We start from the raw sequence: 20,547 nt of genomic DNA, 5'->3' as shown, positions 1-20,547 counted from the left end.
TGGGGCGTTCCAGGAGCCTCCCACAGTCTAAAGACATACTGGTGGGTTAACTGGCTTCTGGGGAAACTGGCCCTGCTGTGAGTGTGAGTGTGTGTGTCTGTGTGTCGGCCCTGTGAAGGACTGGCATCCCATCCAGGGTGTACCCTGCCCGGCGCCCGCTGCTTGCCGGAACAGGCTCCCCCATCCAAAGTCGGATGGTGGGGTTTGAAAACAGATGAATGAATGAATGAACGTACAGTACAGCGTGGTCCAGACGTTTCTTCCAGCAATACGAACCCTTAATACAGTAAAGATGTATTGATTACAGACTGATTTACTGCCTCTCCGTGTGACGTTCCTTATTTCTCATGAATAAAAAACAGTACCAAATAAGAGTGTAACCTTTTCTATGTCGATATGAATAATCACGAGTCACGAGTAGCGCCGATACTGTAACTGTGTGTGTGCTCATTTGATTCTGACAAGGCATGGGGTGTACTGTGCAGTGTCCGAGGCCGGGAACCGCAGGAGCACGAAGGAAATCCTCTTCATCGATAGCGTCGTGACACCTGAGGAACAGAGAGACAGGCGGTGCAGACACAGGCCTTCCTGAAACTCACGTTGTTCTTGCTGTCTGGCCTGGATCCTCCCAGGAGCAAGAGCCGACAGCTCTGGGCATGGCCATTCTGGCACGCCAGGTGTAAAGCTGTATTCCCTGCCTTGCAGAAGAGAAACCGGGGTTTGAGAAATTAGCTGAAGGCACAGCTTTAAATCTGGAAGGTTTTTTTTTGTAAAGTAGCTCTCAGGCTCAACTATATTACTGTACATAAATATTTTTCAAGGTTCAGACAACTGCGTGGTTAGAAGGAAGCTTGTATTCCAACAAAAACAATTTCTCACTTTGTCCTCATTCACCAACGCAGATATGTTTCAACACAGAACGAGTTTGCTGAGAACAGAACAGCATAGCGAGCGTCAAGAACACACGACTACAGATGCATGTATGTTTTTAGAAAATCAAAGGATATTTCTGTATAAAATCTAAATGATTTTAACATACTGTAGATGAAATTGTTTGTTTATTGATTAGTTTATGATTTGGGACTGATAGTTAAACTCAAGTGGCTTTGTTGCATAAACACTAAATCACATAAATTACTGTACTGCTTTCCAACAAAAGGCTACACAGGATACTAGCCAGTGACTTTTACAGTAGGGCACCCTACTGATGCAATGTGTTAATCGACATCATATCTATTCAATAAAACATCAGCACACCCGCTACAGGTCATTTTATATTTTCATATATTTTTCAATATAACTTTCTGAATTGGTGGCTTTACCTTATTCTTTGCATGAATGTTAGCCCCTGCTTTGACCAGCAGTTTGACGGACTGACTGAATCCATGCCAAGAAACTTCATGCAAACCAGTGTTCCCGTCCTGGAAGAAGCAGTGAACACTGTGAATCACCTGCTCCCGCTGGAGGAAGTCAATGACAGGGGGAGTTAAACACTCAGCACATCACAGAAAACAGCAGTAGAATAGTTATTTCCATCCTAAATCTGGACCATTTTCTTCAAAATCATGATTTTTCAGATGGAGCTGCAGTTGGGATTTCACAATCTCTCTGTCCATATTTTCTCTGCCATCATTTTCATTTGCCTGGGTTTATAATACGGGTGGCTGGTAATTCACATCAGAAGAACTAACAACAGTTCACGAGGAATGACAAACACCCAAGAATTAAGCGTCATGGAGCGAAATTGTGGCTTAACCCGCCTGGCTGAGGGCTGGCCTCCCGGCCAGAGGACAAGGAGATCAGGACCCCCCTGCGGGGTGACCGAGGGGCAGCTGCAGAGGGGGAGATGGGGTGGAGGTGGGATGCAAGACATAACATAACATCACTTTATTAGCCCTATACAATTTCTTGCATTAGGAATTAATCTTTTCACATACCCCAGGTTGCTCTCCATGAGACACACAGACAGGGAGAGAAACTTGGGGTCAGAGCGCAGGGTCAGTCATTTATACGGCACCCCTGGAGCAGTTGGGGTTAAGGGCCTTGCTCAGGGGCCCAACAGAGTAAGATTCCTCTGCTGGCTGCGGGATTTGAACCGGCAACCTTCCAGCCACAGGCACAGATCCTTAGCCACAGAGGCACCACTCCACTCCACCCTGAGAGAGAGAATAGGGATCCCGTAGGTATTTATAGCGTTTGGGAGAGGAATTGTCAGGATTTACTAATTACTGACAACTGAGTCCGATTGAGCTTGATTGTTGTCATCCCTTCCGAAATTGTGTTATAAACTCCATTTACTCTGTATTTTTTTCACAAGTGAACTTTTAAAACAGAAAAAAGGAATAAAAAGCTGACATAATGGAACTTAATTACATTAAAATTGAAAAGTCAGAAGAAGTGGTTTTCCATAGTGAATGTTCAAATTTTCTTAGTTCCATTTGGTTTGCACTGCTTAGTCCCAGAGTAGTAAAGTCAAGACTGCACTGCAGAAGTCTTTGTTATGTATGCAAATAACTGGGAGAAAATAATAAAATTGTCTTCCCTGTAATCCCAAATTACAACATGACAGCCCCCAAGAAAACACTCCATTTCATTCCCAATTGCAGCTGTGTTGAAACTCATGTATGTAAACTTCCGGACGGTGGAGAGATTTACCTTGTCTTGCCGGTCCAGAGCACAGCCTTCCTGGATGAGAGCTGAAATAATGTCAGTGTTCCCCACCACTGCTGCCCGGTGGAGAGCTGTCTGGTCACCCTGAAGCAACACATAATGAAAGCAAAGGAATGAAGACATCTCGCTAGAAAGCTGCAGGTCTTGAAACAGTACACTTCTACCACACTGATCAGATACTAACCAAAGAAACAAGGACGTGAGATATTTAAATCTTGCGTTGACGTACACATTAGCCAGTGGTAGACAGATTTTTAATGAGCACATTCAGCCAATAACACCAATACAACTGCGGAAAAGGGGAATCTGAAAATCAAATGAGATCTGTGCTCGTCAGGCAATGCAGACATGACTTGGTCACTGTTTCCTGTGGGCAGGAAGTACCTCTTTACTGTTGTAGTAGATGTTAAAGAGGTGTGTCAGAATCACTTTATGAGATTTGATTTTTAGATTAGAGAGAACCCCAAACATGCAAATTTCCACCCCTGTGTGACAATTACAGCAGAAACAGAAGGCATCCCACGCACCAGAAGCCGAGCAGCCAGAGGAGAATGTGAGAATGTTTTTTCATCTACTGGCTTAGCATAAGTGCTCTGACCTCCTTCACTTTCTCTGATCTTGTAGGCTGCCTCCTAGCCTTTCTCCACTGCTTTGTCTTAGCACTTTCTTCCTTGTTTCTGTTCACCATGGCAAATGTGTCCTTGGCTACCTCTGAGGAACTGGTATGGGCTGTCTGAGAGCTCAGTGACCCGTCAGATGTGGTTCTGCAGGTGTGGTAGGCTCTGGCATGCGCTGGTGCCAAGGAAAGCATGTGCCCAGCGGGCATGTGCATCAGAGAGCTGGCTTCATCTAGCTGGCAGTCAAAATAATCCCACTCTAGGCCACTGGAGGTCATTCTTCTACTAGCAATAGTTTCTCTAAGACTCTCTAAGAAGCATCTGCAGGAAAATCAAATTACAATTAAATTTACCAGCCAACTTCTTTGTGTTAACCCCATCATGCAAATTAACCCCACATTTAAGATTTTCAAGCAGCAAGCTAATTAGCCCCCCCCAAGATAAACTGACATAATAGTTACAACCAGAAGATAATTAGTTAACACCTGGCCTATATTCTTCCATGATCCAATGAAAAATGTGTCACTTCCAACTTTAAAGATTGGTATCTTTACTACTAGTAAAAAGTCCAAAAAGTAGACATACAGGACTGGTTTTATCACTGGTGTGTTGAACTGAAATGAAAATATTAAAGAAGGAAGGGTAAATGCACTCACTCCTGATAATATATTAAAAAGCGTGTGGGAGAGCAGATCAGGCGATAACCTTAAAATCTTTGCACCTGTTCAATTAAAGTAAAAATGCATAGTGATATTTCTAAGGAACAGTATCTCGGTATCTCCAGCGTTAGAGTGGATCAATATTGGATGGTTAACCCAAAGACACGTTAGAAAGGGGGGTTATGTCCTCCAGTCAGTAAAAACAGAGGACGAGGAACAGTGGCAGAAGACGAAGTCCGTCAGCACTCATAGCAGACTCACACTGGGAGTACTTACATCATCCTGAATGTCGAGATCACAGCCTGCCTTCAGCAGAATGCGGACGACCTCAGCGTGACCCTTGTAGGAAGCCAGGTGCAGTGGAGTGCGGCCGTACTATCAACAGAGAAGACACGCAAGTCCATCATGTGACAGGCGCCGGCTGATTTCAATAACAATACAGGACCTTCAGGGCAGACGGTCACTTCACTCACAGTCACAACACAGCTAAATAATCAGCCAGGGCAGTGGCCCCTAAAAATACAGGTATTCAGCAAAAAAGCAAGAGAAACAATTGGTCTTCAAAATTTGTTTTAAAATAAATTATTGAACTCACTATGACTATATTACTTTATAGCTTATATTGCTTTATGATAAGCTGAAGAATGGTTAAGAAAAAGATTATTATTAATTGCATGCACAGGAAAAAAAAAGATAGTACAGAGGGCAACAGAGAGAAAAAAGGAATATTGCGAAACCTGCCAGAGCATTCTTTCATGTATTGTAACTGCAGAAGAAAGCTAAAGGTTGAAGAGAAGAGTCTTAGAGATGAAACTGAAACTGAACACGATATTTATGGAAAAGGAAATAGTTAATGTCTTAAAGGAACAGATCACTGCTAACCTAGGAAGAAACAACAACTTGCCTCAAGATGAGAGTAATGAAAGTTCTGTTTTCGATATTAGCATAAAAGAAGCTGAAGTGTTACACAGACTCGTAGCAATCAAGATAAATCTTCAGGGCTTGACAGTGTCCTATCTGTTGTAAGGGGAACTGCGGTCCCAATTCCTCAGACCAGTTATTAATTCTCGGTGACAAAATAAATTGACGGTATCACAAAATGTCATGATGAAGCACAAAGCGGTGAAGTCTGTGAAAGTACTGTATAGTGGCCATGTTGTTGTAAACCCCTGGTCTTGCCACAGAGCGAGAGCTCTCGGGAACTGTGACATGAAATTGGCCCTTCCTGCTCACTAGTCTCTGTAATGAATAATGTAATGCGATGGACGAGTGAAATGTCCCAATGTGATCTGCATGCGGAGTTAACAAGTTGTGTTTCTCAGCAAAACCATCATGAAGTGGAAAGCAATATTTCTATTGGATTAGAAGAGATGTATTCACAAGCCCGCTTGTTTACAATGTAATAAGGCCACTTCACCTCACTGGAAGTTTGGTTGCTTCGTTCTGAATCACAGAACACGGTGCAGCATCATGGAAATTGTATTTCTATAAATACGTCTGTTTGTGACGTAAATTGGAGGTTTTACATGTTACTTTCCTTGTGGTCATCAATGGCAATTCTTCCTAACCTCAAAATACGAATATAATGTTGTAGTTCCCCTTTAACCCTAATCTTAACCCTAACTCTTCATTTAAGGCTCAAACCAAAATACTTATCTATAAACAGAACAAACCTTCTTACGAGCTAGGGCAAAGACAACAAGGAAACAGGATATTCATTGATCGTTAATACAACTTTTTCAGCAGTGGTTAAAAACGAAGATAATATCCCCCCAATTAGCCCCCCAACTATAAAAAGGGAGACAAAAGCCAATGTTACCATAGACCAAGACATTTACTTCTACCTTATGTATGGCTATGAAAACGATAGTTCGAATTAAACCAGGATCAGCAGTGTGGTATGCGGCCCCTAGAGGCAGGGGCACCCAGCCGCCATCACGTGAGAGCACTGTTTTCACTGGTGTTCGTTACAGGTCCGCAGTGCTGATGTGAGGAGCTCTGCTCTTCTCCCTCATCAGGCCGCTCAGAGGCTCCCAGCATGCATAGCGGCTGCCTAGACAGCAGCCAACTCTGCTCAAGCGGACTCCAGGTTTCAAGAAGGTGACATCACTTCCGTAACAAGGCTCCGTGCACTCCCCACCACTACATCTGTCCCTCTCCTCTGCAGCACCCTCAGCAACTGATCGACATCATCTTCTGAATCCCTTGTGGCATGACACGGAGGCGTGTCCAGTGTGGAGGCGGAGCCCCAGTAGAAGGTCCCAGCTGTCCTGGCTTCTAGATGATGAGCCCCAGCTGGGCAGGTCCTATAAAGGCACACTGGACACCCCCGACGGGACGAGCTAGGACAGCCCCGGAAGGGGGAGTCTATACTGACAGTGCCGGAGGGGATTGCACCTGTGTAGTGTAAGGTGTTCTTTTTCTTTTTGCCTGTCCCATCACGTATTTTCACCGGGGCAGGCACACACCTTCTTCACACACAAAGTTCTTGTTCTGTTTTTCCCTTACACGCCCTGCTCACCAGACTGGACCCCGCTAAACAGGGTAAGCCCAGCCTGGAGGTCACGTGGCACTGCGGCACACTTTCTTTTTACCTTATTTGTTTATTTTTTCACTCTTTTTGTGTTATTTCTGGTCCCTGGTCCCTGTTATTTCTGGCCCCTCCCCCACCGCACTGTCACACCCTGGATATGCTGGCTGAACGAGATGCTGACACCCTACCGGCCACATGGCCTGCCTTCATTAGCAACTTTCCTTATACCTTATATTAGGAAATACCTGTCTTGCGCATGACTGTGTTTCTCTTGGTAATCAATATGTAAAATATGCCTTTACAGCGCAGCGGGGAGGAAACCTGTATATCATGTACTAAAAGAAAATGTGAAAGAGGAAAATGTAGCTGGACAGCTGGAACCTAGACTCTTCACACAAGTAGATTCTTACTGTACATATTTAACCTTCCATTTTTTATCAGCCACAAAGGATGTACATCTTACTGTATATCACAACGCATTGTTCCTGTGGAAGTTACTCACATGGACATTCTGAAACTGTTCCTTTAGATTCCACACAGATTTGACCAGTCTAGAGTTAAACTTCTATTTTTTTTTTAAATGCGCATCTCGTATTGTATAAATTTAGTATAACAGAATTAGTATGATTCACTAATATCCTTAAATGCTCCAGCTTAAATTAGATACTTAAGACTCTTCATATTTCCAAAGCACAATTATTTTATCATACAGTACATACACTTTTTGCATGAAAGGACATACATTTCTTATGAATTACAGTTATTGCACAGTTATCAGAAAGTCCTACACTATAAAGGTCCAGTGGCTTATTTTCTTTGTACTGTTTGTCCAAATGAATAATCTTGCAGTTTTGGTAAAGTCAAGATTCATTAAGAGACTTGAGACAACTAATTGTTAGCTCTTTCAAATACAATGGAAAATAAAGTCTTAGTCCAGGCCTGTCACTTTCATCATTAGTTTCCAGAAATGCACAGCCGGCAGCGATATTTAATCACCCGTTCTATTTAGTACAAGGTAATAATAGCACAGCTGTCAAAGCTAAACGGAAACAGATTTTTAAAAACATTTCTTATGAGATGACATAAAACAGTTAACTTATTGCTTTTAATGTCAAGCGGTATCCGAAAGCTGTAATAATTGGCTTTAATGGATGTGGTAATGAATGGCTGGCAGGGCATCAGTGAGGAGAGTTACATTTCATCTAAGCCTGGAGAGAGGCCAAAGCCACATTTCAGGTAACTCTGCTCAGAATAGGAGCCCGTGGTCTCTAGGCAACCAGTAAGGGCTCGCTTTGTCTGGTGTTCATTGTACTTCTGTGGTTCATGTCTTGGGTTAAACGTTCCTAACCTCACTGTCTGTGTCTAGGTGCCCGTGTCTTCTCTTCTTTCTGATCCCATTTTTTAATCTTTCACTCCAAAAGTGAAATTAAAGCTCAGCTTCATCCACCCCTCCGTTTTCGATTGGCTTTATCCAGTAAGGGTCACCTGGGAGGCAGGGCCTATCCCAGCAAGCAACAGATACAAGACAGGATAGGGCCTGGATGGCACAGCAGTCCACTGTAGGGTACACACAGACACACACCCCCACCAGGGCCAATGTTCCCAGAAGCCAATAATCTGGCGCTGTGGGAGGAAACTGGAGCACCTGGAGGAAACCCGTGCGAACATGGGGAGAACGTACGAGCTCCACACAGCTGTCACTCTGTGAATTGAACCCAGGGCCCATGTGCTGCGAGGTAGCAACGCTAAACACTGCGGCACCATGCTACCTAAGATCAACACTTGCATTCTACAATGAAAAACTCTTTCACTGCTAAATGCAGACAACCTCAGAGGATTCAGGAGCAGATGCAGAAAGAAGAAAGATGAAATCACCCTCAGAACAAAAAAAAATGTCTATATTAGAACAAAAAAGTGAACACTGAAGGGGTCAATCAAACGATCATTATTCAGAAAACTACTTCTCTTAATCAAGTAAAGACTGCTGAACAACCTGGAATGAGGCCCAGTAACTTTCGTCACATAATCTCTGTAAAAATAATCCTGTAAATCTTTATTATTTTTAACCTGATGACACATGAAACAGAATTACAATTTTCGCTTCAAATGAAACAATAGTAAGGCCTCTTACTATTAGTAACTGCTTTTAACTTTCACTTTACAAAGTATTCAATCAGGCTTTCTAATGTCAAGAAAATGTGGTTTCTCTGTTCTTGTGTAAAAAATTAAATACACAAAATAAATTAAATAATAAAAAAATAGTGTGATACTATTAACTATGGTAATGCTTCGGTCTGCAATTCCCATAGCAACAATGTATTGTTTTCTTTAGATTTGTTTATGGAATTTTTTAATCATTCTGTTTCACGGTGTCTTCAATTTAACATTTCAAATATCTATTACCGAAAAAAGCATTTTGCCAATATCTGTTTAAAGCTTTCCTACAAAATCTGAATGAAGAAGCCCCAGCTTCAGACGTACAGTATGTAACCCAGTACATGACCTAAGGCATGTGTATTACCCAACAGTTGCTCTGAAGTGACAGCCTGTATATTTATGACTGGTGCTCTCAGAGACTGCTGACCTACTGTATGTGTATTATTTAGAGATGCACTGTGTATGTTTACTGCCCTAATTATTGCATACCAACCCAATAATTACCCCACTGGTTATTAATCTGGATTTTATGAAACTAAAATTATGATATACTCTCAGCTCTGTATAGACAGCCTATCAGCTAAAATACTTGCAATGAGATATAAACAGCCCTGAGATATACTCCTATAACTTTGAAGGGCTGTACAGTACCTCCAGCTCCGACAATTCTGCACTAAAGGAATGTGCAGTTAAAAGGATTACATTTTCACATGCAGTTCCTGACTGTCTTTGCCTTGCTCACTCTTGCGTGTCTTCCATTAAAACAATCTCCACCTACAACAAAGCCGAAGTCAAAGCCCAGCCCAGTGTAATTTTAGTTACAGTATCTTTCTATATATCCGCAGTGGGGGAGCAGGGGTTAGGGCTCTGGACTTGTACAGTAACTGGAAGGCTATGTGCTCAAGTAATGATAATAATAATTGCTTACACTTATATAGCGCTTTTCTGGACACTCCACTCAAAGCGCTTTACAGGTAATGGGGACTCCCCTCCACCACCAGTGTGCAGCCCCACCTGGATGATGCGATGGCAGCCATAGTGTGCCAGAACGCTCACCACACACCAGCTCTCAGTGGGGAGGAGAGCAGAGTGATGAAGCCAATTCATAGAGGGGGATTATTAGGAGGCCATGATTGGTAAAGGCCAATGGGAAATTTGGCCAGGACACCGGGGTTACACCCCTACTCTTTTCAAGAAATACCCTGGGATTTTTAATGACCACAGAGAGTCAGGACCTTCGTTTTACATCTCATCCAAAGGACAGCACCTGTTTACAGTATAGTGTCCCCGTCACTATACTGGGGCATCAGGACCCACATGGACCGCAGGGTGAGCACCCCCTGCTGGCCCCATTAACACCTCTTCCAGCAGCAACCTTAGTTTTTCCCAGGAGGTCTCCCATCCAGACCTCACACCTGCTTAGCTTCAGTGGGCTGCCAGTTGTGAGTTGCAGAGAGGCTGCAAGTCTCAGGAGCGACAGTGCTGTCCTGTCTGTGAGCAATTGCTACAGTAAAATACCCAGCACAACAGAGGGATGCAAATGCGAGCTCCTTTTGATAAGAGCATCCAAACAAATTTCCAGAAGTAATTCTAATCAGTAATGTGTTAGATGTTGAATTGCAGGAGCAATGTTTAACCAAAGTGCTGCATGTTTTATAAGTATGTACACGGCCAAAGACGCATACTAACTCACAAACACAATCTGAGTAACCCTGTCTCATGCAGCCACTTTGAACTTCAGGTTTGTCAACTCGACTGTATTCCACATATCTCAGGGACTGACAAACTTTGTCATTTTTCCAGTTACCTTAGTAACTGCTACCTTTGCGCCCCTGTTAATAAGCTGCACCACATCATCCGCCTGGCCTTTGTACGATGCTACGAGGAGCCGTTCTGAAAGCACATGGACCGCAGCATCCTGCTGGCTCATGAATCAGAAGAGATGTGATGTCTCCAGAGCAACTGGTAGGCAAGACGTGTCTCTCCAGGGCAGCCACAGTAAGTCTAGTTACAGCATTTTAATCCGAGAGCCATGTCCTTCTGCGCGTCAGGGCTCTTCTCTTCATGTCATCTTTTAGCTCTGCAATAAAAAAGGAAATGACAGCGTCAGTGAGTTTCTATGCCTAGGCATGCACAGAATACTTAACATACTTACAATGAGGCTTGTCAGATAAGTGTTGACATTCACCTCCTTACAAGAGGTATTCTATTTTCAATTATGTTACTCATGTCAAACATTGCGAGTACACAGAGGATTAAGTCGAAGGCCGTGATTTAATTATTAAAAACAAAGGCAGACACACTACCCATTTTAAGAGAGCCAAAGTCAGCTCTGGCCTGGATTGGAGCACAGCCAGTTCTGCAAGACCAGCGGTATAAATGACTGCACAGCTGTACTCTTCTAGAACCACTTTCCAAGACATAGTGAAATCACAAAACAAGCAGGTGCAAGTGTTTGTGCACACCACAGCAGGATGGAGTCCTCGCCGTGGCCCGGCCAGGCTGCGCTGAGTAATGACACCTGGAACCACAGGGCAGGTGACTCAAGGGAAGACACTAGCTTTTCCAAAGCCTCCCCCTTGACAAACACAAGTCATGCCAGCGTTCAAAACTAGCAGGTAAAGAGCAGACTGACTGTCCAAACTGAAAGATGGCCAACGATTTATGTGGTGAGGGCACATGCTTCCTGCGCACGCTCAAGTGTGCAGTTAAGTGACAAACTTCTGCTTGTTCTAAGACAGCGACAAAAGCATCGCAAGGCACTTTGCGTAGACATCTTTCTTTCCTTCAGTGTTTTAGGAGGGGTGGAGTTAAAAAGTTCATGATATTAAAACAAAACTAAATAAAAACAGAATTGTTGCATTTCCATAAAAGGAAAATATTGCAAAGACTCCTATTTCTAGTGGAGAAGAAGCTTCAGTTATAAGAGGGGATGCAATAAAATGGTTCATTCTGTGAATCTCTAAACTGCTATCATCTTTATTATCACTGCTATCACTTACAGCAGCAGATGCCCTTACCCAGGGTGACTAACAAATCAAATCAAAGTTTATTTATCAAATGCACAACAATACAGCGTGCAGCAGTAGTTGCTGGCAATGAAATGTCTTTTCTGAGAGCTCACAAAAATCACAAGAATCACAAAAATCACAAAATTCACAAAACCACAAAGACACAAAAATCACAAAGTTGAGGTTACGAAAATAAGGTTACATAATAATAGATGTAATAGAAACTGAATAAACTCAATATGAGTAGAGCTGCTATGTGTCCATGGTGTGTGCAATATATACTGTCCAAGTAGTGCAGTTATGCTGAATACAGTGAAAACTGTGTGTCCATGGAGCCATTACAGGTGATTTGCTAAAGGAGCTGCAGGTTGACTCAACGTTAGATATTGTTCTTCGTGGATGTATTGGTCTGGGTCAATTTTAGCAACATCTACATGGCTGATTACATGCCATGGCAGCTGAAAAGCTGTTGTGGGGGTGATGGAAAACGAAGGCTTTAACACCAAATCACGTGTGCTCAAGACTGAGGTCCTTATTAAATGGAAATGTCATTCAACGGTGCGCATCCAAGAAAGATCTTCCAGCATCTAGATTACTGCAAAGTGCTTGGATATAAATATGTTTTCATCTGGGTTTGTGTGTTCTTCCCGTGTTTGTGTGGGTTTCCTCTGTGTGCTCCACAGCCATACTAATGTCTAATGACTCATGGTCAACTGGACTGGGGTCAAGAGAAAAAACACTGGCCACTTTTAGAAAGACCTCCACATTATTTTCCGGAAGCTGTGTTGTTACGTTCCTCTCTCTGTGTGGTACTGGAAAGTCACTGCTACTACCAGGTCAACTTGCAGGAACCGAAAAACTGCTGACTGAAGAAGCACTCTGTCAATTTATTGATGGCTGGGAAAAAGAAATCAATCTGCAGCAAAGATGTAGATCTCTGTGTTAAAGGAATTCCTCCTCACATCACCACACATTCACTACCCACTGATCGGTGTGACCTGCGCAACAGTCAGGATAGTGCTCACCACCATCGCTCCATATCTGTGTTTCATCAGGTCTATCATTGCACATGCCCTGACCCGCATGAGATGCCTCTCAGTCTGTCTCTCAGCTGTGTAATCCCCAGGACGATCATTTTCATGCAGACTGGGAGCTACCGCCATTCTGCTGCTGCGCAGGTTCTTTCCTCTGACACACAGATGGACAGGTTGGATGTGATAGTCCCAGGCTGGTGTGATAATCCTCTCATTCTCAGGACATGCCCTGTCAGTCAGAGGCGGTTTTCTGTGGATTGCTCTGCTGATTGTTTAAACAGAACATCTTCTGACAGTAATGCAGCCAGCAACCATGACATGGATTATGCCTGCAGGATATGGACATGATTGTTTGCTGTTCTTGTTTAAATTAAAAGCAGGTTTTTTCAATGACTGTATTTACATATTCTTAATTAACAAATTCTTGCCATTTTAACTCAACTTAAATGTTAATTTTCAGAAAAACGTTTTATGAGTAGCACTCAATTAGAAACACATTTTTATAGTTCTGGCAATATAAAAGTGTCTGCCAGGTTTGTCAGTTTAATATATTGAGGGATTTTCTTTTTATAATATTCCCTGATGTTAAGAGCTGTAACTTTAACCAACATCTCAGCATTTTGAGCTCAGCATTTTGTTATCCTAAGGAAAACTCAATTAACAAAACTGCCTGCTATTTAAAATGAAAATAATATTATGTGACCATTATAATAAGCAGCTTTTGTAATACCTAGGCAGTTGTGTTTTTATTGTGCATCGCTATATATATACAGAAGAGAATGATAAACCACAGTATTCAAATCATTGCACTCTGCAATTAAATAGAATTACAGTGAAGCTGGAAAAGTGCTCTGAGATGCCTAGGTGTGCCTAACACTTAATAAGAAAGCATTTTATTAGTATTTTATCATGCATTATTACATATTGCAGAGGCAATAGGTTAGCTTTTTCCCATTAGCTGCTGTCAGCTATACTAGCTCTTCAAGTGCAGTAGGCTTCCGTGACATTTTGTTTCTCTGCTAAGAGTGGAGGAGGCAAGGAGTGGAGCCATTTACACCACTAAATCAACTACATTCTGGAAACTGCACTTCAGTGGGGTCAGACTTGCTCCTCTCTTGTGTTAAGTAGTGCATATGTCTTAGCAAAATGATTACTTGTACAAATCTTTAATTCATCACTAGGTTCCAGAAGTACAAAAGCATGGGAATAGTATTGATACTTAAACTTTTAGTTTTCATATAGGACTTAAAAAAATCACCATCACTCAATGTTTTGCAAATAATATTTACCGCATTTCAGCGTCGTCTGGTATTTTGAACTGAAGCAGTGACTACTGTGCTTGAAACAGAGACCTGCTCTCAGACTCTACAAATTAAATCACTGCTTCTGCTCTCAGTGAGACTTTAATCAGGGTTTCCATGCAATCAGGCTTTTAACACACAATTCATGGTATCAATTAGAAGGATTAATCTGAGAGATTCTGTTTCTGTAATGCTGCCCACGGATTAAGCACAGATCCTAAAACTCTAATCTTCCACCATCTGACCACGACAAGCTGTAAATCTTAATCTAGGGATCCTGATATCAAACAACATCTCAGCTAAGCTACTCTTCCTTTCGAGTTTCACGAACACATCCCAACCAAACAGACGCGACTTATGACATGAGGGAATACCAGAAAACAAAGTCTCTCAGTAAACGAAACAGAACAAAACCCAGCAGCCATTTGTGCATATTGACAGAACTGCAAAAATCTGTTTCTACAGTAGGAGATGATTACTAGTCATAAATTCTTCTCCTGAAAAGTTCAAATATTTGGCCTTGCATGATTATTCTATCATCTATCCAAATGACAAAGCTGCCCATAAAAAGCGCTTTAGGAGACAGTTTCTGTAGTCAGATCAATAATTAATCACACACTGTAATCCACTATAATTACTTGTCATGAAAATGTGTGATTTTCCTGCACCTGGCCAGTACCTTCAAGGCTTTCTGAGTAGAGTTGTAAAGTTACTGAATAGCAGGAGGCAATGCCAAATCTTATTTCCCTCTTGGCTGTAAAGCACACATCCACTTTCCTACAGTAGCATGGAATTGTAATATTCAAGGATGCAGAGTTTATAAAAGAGGGCAAGCCAACTGAGTGAACTTGAGAAATAAGATAAAACTGACCTTGGATATCCCAAAGCTCATTAGAAACACCTCCAGATTGTCATCTCTTCTTGACAGATGGAGGAAACAAATTACACACTTCAAAAGCCCTTTGGCCTGTCCTAAATTACGCAATATCTAAACAAACTCATCCATGCCAGTCCAGGGCAGGGCAGACACATCCCCATTCACTTACACACATGGGGCAGTTTAGAGATGCTAATTAAACTGAGCAGCCTGTCTGGATTGTGGAACGAACCTGGAGCATGAAGTGAAAATGCATGCAGAGACAGGGGAACATGCAAACTTCACCGAAAAGGCATCACAGATCTGAATCGGACCCAGGACCCTAGAGCTGTAAGGCTGCAGTTCTAACCAGCACACCCTGAATAAATCATTTCAAATTGCTTTATTACATACACTAAGCATTGTGTATGTAATAGTAAAAGTAAAAAGGGCCTGAATCATAACTGCTGTTTCAGTGGTAGATCAAATAGTTGTGTAAGGTACCTACAGTGGATAGAAAACGTCTATTGAAATTGCAGGGTCTTGTAATGTAAAGCCAGAAATCATGTCGACATTTTTCCATTTTTCCAAGAGAAAACTTGGAAAAAAAAGTGCTCTTGAATTTTGTTGGTTGCAAGGTCACATCAAAGATGGAAAGATGTTTGACATGATTTATCTTGATTTCTGGATTTACATGACAAAAACCTGCAATTTCAATATGGGTGTGTAGACCTTTTCTATCCACTGTATACACCACAAGGTGACACATTCCTGTATTTCCTTTTGAATGGTGCGTGACATTTCAGCATATTAAGAGGCTAAATTACCTACTGAAATCTATCAAAACAAATGAATACATGTGGTACAACTACATTTTACTTATGCTTTCAAATTCCCCTTACATAAGATCCTTTGATTTCAAAGTAGTCCGGATCTAACATTTAATATACAAGCAGGACCATCAATTAATCAGTGAAAGGAACCCCTCAATCTTGCAAGTACTCAGATATGCTTTCTGTTTTTCCAAGCTGGTCCTTTTCAACACATGGTCAAGACAACTCAGTCTTAGTGGATTACACAGTCTGCAAACTATGCACCATTCCTTGCTCATTCCCTTGATGGTATCTAGACGCACTGCTCTCAATCTGTATCTTAGTGTGGATAATATAACACAGGGCTGGGTGACGAACGGCTTACAGCAGAGCCGATCGCAACTATGAAATCATGAGGCAGTACCCTCTCAATCAGTAAGGGAGTAAGAGCAGTAACGTAATACAACTAAAATATGAGAAGTGTCATACATTCTAAAAGTTCCTCAGTGGAAGATGATGAATAGACTGTAATGGGGATCCCCTCCACCACCACCAGTGTGCAGCCCCACCTGGATGATGCGACAGCAGCCATAGTGCACCAGTACTCTCACCACACACCAGCTCTCAGACTGGAGGAAAACAGAGTGATGAAGCCAGTTTAGGGATGGGGATTATTAGGAGGCCATGACTGGTAAAGGCCAGGGGGAAATTTGGCCAGGACACCAGGGTAACACCCTTACTCTTTTCGAGAAACGTCCTGGGATTTATAATGACCACAGAGAGTCAGGACCTCGGTTTTATGTCTCATCCGAAGGACGGCGCCTTTTTACAGTATAGGGTCCCCGTCACTATACTGGGGCACTAGGACCCACATGGACTGCAGGGTGAGCACTCCCTGCTGGCCCCACTAACACCTCTCCCAGCAGCAACCTCAGCTTTCCCAGGAGTCTCCCGTCCAGGTACTGAACAGGCTCACACCTGCTGAGCTTCAGTGGGCTGGCAGTGGTGAGCTGCAGGCTGATATGGCTGCTGGTGAAATCATTCATTTATGTTACAATATCATGAATTTACATTACCGTAGTAAAACGGAGCATTGTGGTGAAATGAAGAGATACATAAATTAACTGGGAACGCATACTCATGGACAATGACACTGGTCAGTGGACTGTTTCATGCAGTGCAAAACATGCAACCCGCTACAGCGGACTCTGGTCCACTGAATAAATACACTTCAAGGAAATGAACCATTATCACAGTCCCCATTGTGCATTTACATAATGACAGCTGTTTAAATATACCACAATACTTCTCAACAGATGACAGCAGGGGCTTTCCTTTTATTTTTGTGCAAACACAGTCATCCAGTTGAACACATGTGAAGCTCTTCCAGGGGTGTGCTTTAGCTTGTAGAAAAATGAACAGTTAATAAAACGCAGCGAGAAAAAATCTTCTTCTCCCAAAGTGCCTCCGCTCAAAAGCGCTCAGAAGTGCTTACTTTCAGAAAGCCTGTGATATCCTATTGAAAACCTCCACCCAGGCATACAGAGAGACCCACACAAGTGCACACAGGCTGGAGCTCTTCAAGTGCAGCTAGGCAACAGAGCCTTTGTGAGAGCCGTTTAATAACTCCGTCGACATTACAAATCCCAGCACTAAAAATGCCAAGCTCTCATGGTCTTCAGTGCTTTCTGTGTAGATGCCACTAATGACAAGAAATAAAACCCCACAGACCTTTAAATCTGTTGCTGGCAGCCAACGATATGAAGTGCTGTGCCTTCCGTAACACAGATTCACTCCAAAGCCACCGACAGCAGACTAGCCGAAAATGCCCAGGAGTGCGACTGCTGGTCCTTATCTTTCATAATACTCACTTTTTTTTCCATTTGTCTGCACTAACAAGGCAAAGTGGATTGTTAGGCTGGTTTCCTGAGGCATTCGCTAGGTCGGTAGTATCGCACTCCTTTCTAGACAGAGGTCAGCCTATTAACACCTGAACCTTCTCCCTTCAACTGCAGTTTGATAAACTCTGACAGCAAGACAGAGCTGATCAGGGAAAGTCACCTCTCACGTTACATGAGCAGACACAGACAGACATTCTTCCTCAGCTGTGCTGTGAACAGTTTATTCCGCAGGAAGCATCTAGGGACTCGTGTGGGTGGGATAGCCCTACAATATATGTTGATTACGCCTTTTCACCAGCTTCGTTTTCTTGAAAATGTGAGCTAGACAAAAATCTCACTGAGATGTTTAAATAAGCAATTCAAATATGAAGTGTTGTGGTACAGATAAAGAAAGAAACAGCAGTGCCTTAAATCTGGCACTGGGGGGGGACAAAAATATGAGGCAAAGGCTGAGAGGGCAACTTCAGAGCTTTCACAGATGCCAGGCTATCTGTAACACTGGGAGCTCATGAGCAGAGAACTACATGACGTACTGACTGTACACAGTTATAAACTATAAAAGAAACAGAAAAGGCAAACTAGTTGTAGATGGGATCTACAGTCCCTGTAGATGCTGCACGTTTAAATCACTTTGCCCTCCTTCTATCATACTATATACATAATAAATTCGTTTAAAGCCTCTGTTTTAGTCAAAATGCATGCCATCACTGAAGGCAAATGTACAGATGAAACAGGCACCCGTAACATAATAAAAATGCACATCATAATAACTAAAAGAAGAATTATTCTTGGCAAAGATAAACCAATTAAATTTTTCTGTTGCTAATTACAACGACTGTACTCCTGAAGGTGCCTTGAGGCAGTATTTCTTTCGTGAGGCTCTGCCACAGAAACCGCTTTCCTTCACTCAGCCACACACCCAGCGCAGTCTCAGCTCATCCCCTTGGCAAAACTCTTTCTGCTCCCGCAAAACACCTGTAACCAAAATAACCAAGCCTTCCATGACACAGTGCCTTTGACAAGTGTTTAGACTCTCCCTATGGTGTCCCATTTTGTGAAATTACAAAACGATGCATGCACATTTTTTTAATTAATGTTTTATTGTATACCTGAATGCTCAAACGTAGGACTTCTAATGGTAATATAAGTTGCAATAAACATCAGCAAAAAGAAAAACTGAAACATGCTGATTGCCTAATTACCCAGAACCATGAACTCAATATTGGTGTAGGCTATTACATGCACAGTCTTTCTGGACAAGTGTCTACCAGCGGTGCACACTGGCTTGGTGTTTGCTTATTCTTCGTTTCTCACATGTGCAAAGGTTCTCTGAAGTTTGATATTGCTTATCAACAACTGTTCTCAAGTCCCTCCACAAAGACATTCACTTTCTTATTCTTAAGCCTCTCCAGTGTAGCTTTGACCTTGTGTGCTGGATCACTGTCCTGCAGAAAGATGAATTTTCACCCGCATTTGAAGTCTTTAGAAGACTGAAACAGATTTTCCCCTAGTTTTTGCCTGTACTTTGCTCTGTCCATTTTTCTTCGATCTTCACAAGCTTTCCAGTCCCTCCCGAAGAGAAGAACCATGCTTGACTGTAGTGATGGTGTTGACTGAGCCATGTGTCGTGCTGCGTTAGTGGAAAACTAACGCTTGGCACATTGACCAAAAAGGCCCAACCTGGTCTCATCTGACCACAACTCCTTCTGCCACGTTTCACTCCGCTGCTCTGTTGCAAACTCCATGTGGGATATGAGATGGGTTTGCCATTGTCCCATGCAGGCCAGCTCTGTGGAGTGATCGGGATAGTGCTGACTGAAGCACATTCTCTCCCATCTCAGCGACTGACTTCTGTACCTCTTTCAAAGCTGTCCCTGGAAGCCCTCCCCGATTTCCCCCTGCACAGCTGCTCAGTTAGGAGGGACAACCTCATCTATGAAGTGTCTGGGTAGGGTGCACCTTCCATTTCTTGATGACTGAGTGTACTGTGCTCACAGGGTTACTGAGTGGCCCTCCTACTACTCTGTGCTTTTCAATGACTCTATCCATGGCTTGCTTTCAACGTTCCTTAGTCTTCATGGGTGAGGCTAGGCTTGAAATTCACTCCCTGATCACGGAACCTGAACCTTGAATCACTACTGCTACTCAGCTGATTGTGTTGCTCATTAAGGGCACTTAGAATTGAGTACTTATCATGACTTTACAATTTTCCTACTATATTTATTGTTCAATTGACTTTTTTCTTTGCTTTGAATGTGTGGAGTAGGTTATGTATGTGTAGCCCTGAGTAAATTAATGTCAACTGTTATAATATCAAAATGTGTATGTTTCAAGAAGTTATATATATATATTAATGTGAATATATTCAGGTGAATATATCCAGGTAAACTGGAGAGGGTCTGAGACTCCATGTCCCAAGAGTCAGAGGGAGGAGAAAAAACAAACATGGAGCATTTAACACAGCAGTGCTGTGAGGAATCAAGGTGATATACTTAAAACCACTTTATTGGCCAGATACAATTTCTTGCAGTAGGAATTTGTCTTTCCACATACCCCAGCTTGCTCTCCATGAGACACACAGACACGGAGAGAAGATTAGGGTCAGAGCACAGGGTCAACCATTTATACAGCACCCCTGGAGCAGTTGGGGTTAAGGGCCTTGCACAGGGGCCCAACGGAGTAGGATTCCTCTGTCAGCCCCAGGATATGAACCGGCAACCTTCCAGCCTCAGGCACAGATCCTTAGCCACAGAGCCACTGCACCACCCCCACTTAGCCATCCCACTGGAAAATCCAATGTAATACACAATTTGCCATAGTTAAGTATGAGCTAATGTTGAAGGTTGCCTTAATTCTATTAAAACAGAGCGTTCTTTCAGGATTTAGGTCAAACTGTTGACGACAGGTGTGGAGATCATGATGTACAAGGAGGAGGCTTCCACATTCGTCCCCACATCAAAAACTGGATCTGCCGGAGCTCAGCAAAGAGGGAGCAA

The 20,547-nt window shown here is 42.7% G+C and overlaps 1 protein-coding gene across 2 annotated transcripts in view; it reads right to left on the bottom strand.

Annotated features, from left to right (window-relative positions):
* ankrd6b (ankyrin repeat domain 6b) overlaps positions 1-20,547 on the bottom strand; it is a 57,926-nt gene that overhangs the window by 10,176 nt on the left and 27,203 nt on the right. For both annotated transcript variants that reach the window (XM_088931833.1, XM_088931840.1), the window contains 5 exons: positions 10,444-10,716; positions 4,223-4,321; positions 2,656-2,754; positions 1,323-1,421; positions 600-698 (listed from right to left, as the gene is read on the bottom strand). In XM_088931833.1, coding sequence (XP_088787959.1) covers positions 600-698; positions 1,323-1,421; positions 2,656-2,754; positions 4,223-4,321; positions 10,444-10,566 — 519 coding nt within the window. In that variant the 5' untranslated portion in view covers positions 10,567-10,716. The remainder of the gene's footprint in view (positions 1-599; positions 699-1,322; positions 1,422-2,655; positions 2,755-4,222; positions 4,322-10,443; positions 10,717-20,547) is intronic.

This window comes from Atractosteus spatula, chromosome 2 (genome assembly GCF_055471065.1).
Source record: "Atractosteus spatula isolate fAtrSpa1 chromosome 2, fAtrSpa1.hap1, whole genome shotgun sequence".
Classification (NCBI taxonomy): Eukaryota; Metazoa; Chordata; class Actinopteri; order Semionotiformes; family Lepisosteidae; genus Atractosteus; species Atractosteus spatula.
Note: the sequence above shows the minus strand (reverse complement) of the source record. Positions and strands in the feature narration are given on the sequence as shown.